This window comes from Pundamilia nyererei, unplaced genomic scaffold, assembly GCF_000239375.1.
Source record: "Pundamilia nyererei isolate P.nyererei 1_Seehausen unplaced genomic scaffold, PunNye1.0 scaffold00022, whole genome shotgun sequence".
In the NCBI taxonomy this organism is placed as follows: domain Eukaryota; kingdom Metazoa; phylum Chordata; class Actinopteri; order Cichliformes; family Cichlidae; genus Pundamilia; species Pundamilia nyererei.
The window spans coordinates 1,177,580-1,181,281 of NW_005187423.1; the positions used below are offsets into that span (position 1 = coordinate 1,177,580).

At 41.2% G+C, this 3,702-nt stretch overlaps 1 protein-coding gene across 4 annotated transcripts in view; it reads left to right on the forward strand.

Moving 5' to 3' along the window:
* Positions 1-3,702, forward strand: part of npnta (nephronectin a) — a 58,607-nt gene that overhangs the window by 50,708 nt on the left and 4,197 nt on the right. For all 4 annotated transcript variants that reach the window (XM_005726850.1, XM_005726852.1, XM_005726851.1 and 1 more), the window contains 2 exons: positions 743-832; positions 2,013-2,111. In XM_005726850.1, coding sequence (XP_005726907.1) covers positions 743-832; positions 2,013-2,111 — 189 coding nt within the window. The remainder of the gene's footprint in view (positions 1-742; positions 833-2,012; positions 2,112-3,702) is intronic.

Consider the following 3,702-nt stretch of genomic DNA (forward strand, 5'->3'; position numbering starts at 1 on the left):
GGGGGGGGCTTGACAGTTCAAGTGCAGGTTACAGTTCATTCATAGCAAACGCACACGAAGCAGCCTGGAGGGCTAAGAATATTTTAATTGATAATTTGTCTCATTAATTTGTCTCACTGACAAGTGCAAACCCAGTATATATCAAAATAAGGATGTCTCTGTACTTTATATATTTTTGACATTTTCAACCATTTTCAAAAGGCATTTTAAAATCAGACAGTGATCATTCTAACAGAACAAAAAGGTCAAAACATTGCTCACTAAAAAAACATGTTTTTTTTTTCCTCCGGCGCACACTTGACCTTTAATGACTCGGCTCAGTCTGTGATATTTTGGTCAGGGTGACACCATCGGACAAGGAAAGAGGCTATTTAAGGAGAGGCCGTGTACCTCGTGTACGTTCGTGTACTGAAGCTGCTAGGTGTGCAGCCGTAACATTTGCTCAGATGTTGCATCAGATGAGCCATCTTCCTTTTCCTCTTTATGACTCACATTAGACCTCTAGTGTTGCTACAGGTTTTTCTCAGGTATTCCAGTCTCTGGAGTCTTGCCTGTTATTAAATGTGACTGACATTGGTTATGGAGGTGCTAAGCCATGACATTGATTTCGCCGTGTAAAATCTTTGAGTAATGAAACAAAGGGATATAACAGCCACAAGCAGACGTTAGTGAACAAACATAATACCTTTGTTAATCCTTTATCTAAGCCTTTGTCTCTGTTTCTCTGTCTCTTTCCTCTCAGTCCCCCGGAACCCCAGTGGCAACACAGTCCTCGACATCGACTTTGACATTGAGCTCGGCAACACGGCAGACGAAGCCAAGGATGACCCAGGTAAACAAAACACATTTGACAGAGACAATCAGCAAGAGCCCCGCTCATTGAGCTCGAATGATGATGGACGAGCCGCATTTACCGTGACCAAAATGAAACTGACAATCATCTCCCGCAGTGCTGCTGCAGAGGGTGAAGGTATTACAGTGACCAGATGTGTTTTGATAGGGCCTTCACCAGGGGGTGACACATGACATCTGGTCGTTTCGGTTTAAATAATGGCTCGCAGCCCAGAAAGCGGTGCAAGACTTTTCCCACTTTTTGCATTACACCAGCTTGATTGCTTGACTGCTTGAATGATGAATTGACCATTTTGAAGCACATCACAGCTTCGCCCAAAACCTTCGTAATACTTGAGTTATTAAGGAGGTTCCCAGAACAACAAGCGTTTGTGAGGAGATGGCTTCTCCTGTCATGTTTGCTCAGTGTGATTTATTGATGTCAATGGTATGCAGCAAAGATTGCCTAATGATTTAGTTGTGTATTTATTGTGGTTTGGGTGTATCATTTGATACGCCGTGTCACAGGCACAGAGCGTTTTCATTGGCTCAGAAAATGAACTGGCATTTTTTTTTTCTTTCTTCTTGGAAATTCTGTTTCAGGGACAAAATGATGGATGTTATTTTCATCGAACCAATTTGTACCGCAGCGCCTGCATGCTACAGCAGCTGCTTTGCCTGTGTTGCCTTAATGTTATTGTCTGGGCATCATCACTGGGATCTTAGAAATCATCAGTCACTGAATATTACAGCTGTGTTGTAACCACGATGTATTTTAATTACAATGCAAGGCATGCAAACAGTAGTCTTTGTGTTCACTTACAAACACAATGACATCAGCAGTTCCTGCAGCTCATGTAAATATTTATGATATTTTTCTCTTATTTTTATAGATGAATGCACTTCTGCTCGTAATTTGTGCAGCTCCATTTCCAATTCATTTTTCTCCAGTGCATCAGATCTCTTCAGAGAGATTACAACATTACAACAAATGTTTACGCTTTTATTGTATCATCTTGTTCATCAGAAGAAACTTCGCCAGTCCTCTCGCTCCTGGGGAAGTTAGAGGCAAAAAAAAGCAAGGTTACTGTGAAGCATTACAAAGAGCAGACTGACGCCTCGTGCAAGTGTGTGCACCCTCCACTTCTCTGAAAAGTGTGTGTTTTTTTTCTTCTATTCAGAGTCGGGGTATCTGAGCTGCTCCTTTGATGATGGTCTTTGTGGCTGGATCAGGGACAAAGACGGGGACCTGCACTGGGAGACGACGCCTGATCCATCAGGTAATTGAAGGGCAACTTGATTCTCCTCAGTCAAACGTTTGTAATACGGCAAAGTGTTTATTTTATTGGCAGGAACTAGAAATAACACGAGCCGTGCTGCTTCACACGCGCAAACTCACACTCTGGCAATCTAAGTAGCTTCTACTCAATTACAGGTCAAGGTGAAATCACTCCAGGGAAGTCGTTTGTCTCCTCTGGAGATTAGCGCTTCACTCTGCAAAGCGATGCAAATGAGAAGTAGATTACGTGACCCATCAGGGATACCTGTGGCTCACATTAAATAGGAATACAACACCGTTACTTTGTGGGTTCAGACGAGGAGAAGACATAGTGAATTATGTTAAGAGGACTCTCTACGGGTAGTGAGAAGGCTTAAAGGTGCAGTGTACTGGAACTGTTTAACTAGGTTTGGTTTCCTTTGGCAAATTGTTTAGTCTTGCACTTATTAGTGTTTTCAGACATTCCGAATGAGGCCTCATTTCAGCTAAAGTCTGAGCTTCTTCACAAAGGCAATAAAAGCTTTTTCTTTCCCCAGACCTATAAGATCCCTGACCAATCATTTAGAATGAATCATAAGCTAAGTGCTGACTTAGAGAAATTCCTTTTAATGGACAACATTTCAATTTGCAGTAACCTCTCTGTGCTACTAATGTTAATCAGAACACTTAAATAATCGCTTAGCTATACTGTACATATATGTGTGCGTGTGTGTGTGTCTGCCTAGTTTTTTGCAAAATCCCCAGTGTGTTATGAAGCATGTAATTATTTACTGTTCATCCCTTTAAGTACTTTGATCGACAGCCACGGGCAAACACTCATGCCCATTAGAGGATTGGCATAGATTTGGAGAGCGCTCATAATTTATGCAGAAAGCTTCTGTGTGCCTGCAGATACTTAATACACCCCCTGCAGTTAACACCAGCCATACATGCTGTATAAGCAAAATACATCAGCATTAATCAGCTAATACTCAGAGGCTCTATCGCCTTTAAATTTTTAAAACTGTAGCTCAACTATCACTAACTAATGCATAAATTAAAATCTCCAAAATACATCTAGTTGCCAGGGCCACTAGATGTATTTTGAGGGAAAGAAACATAAATGGGTCAAGGGTTTGTCTAGTATCTATATACTGTATATGTATTTTGGAGATTTTGATGCACAGAAACATAAGTATCAGTTATGTTTATATACCATGTTTGCTTTAAATGATAAATTAACCACAATTACAGGAAAACAAAAACAAGTACACTACAAAAACATGACAGCATTGCACAGTTGATGCAGTTTTTTGGCTACACATCGATGATGTGAATCTCTTGTTCCAACACATCCCAAAGGTGCTCTATTGGATCGAGATCAGGTGACTGTAGAGGCCATTTGAGTACAGTGAACTCAATGTCATGTTCAAAAAACAGAAATCATTTGAGCTTCGTGACATGGCGTGTTTCACTGCAGGGCAACCTGCACGTGGTGAATAAAGCCTTGACTGATTGATTGACTGTTGGAAGCAGACATTAGAAGATGAGCACATTGTAGTCACAGACATGGTCAGCAACAATATGCAGGAAGGCTGAGGCTCATGGTGTTA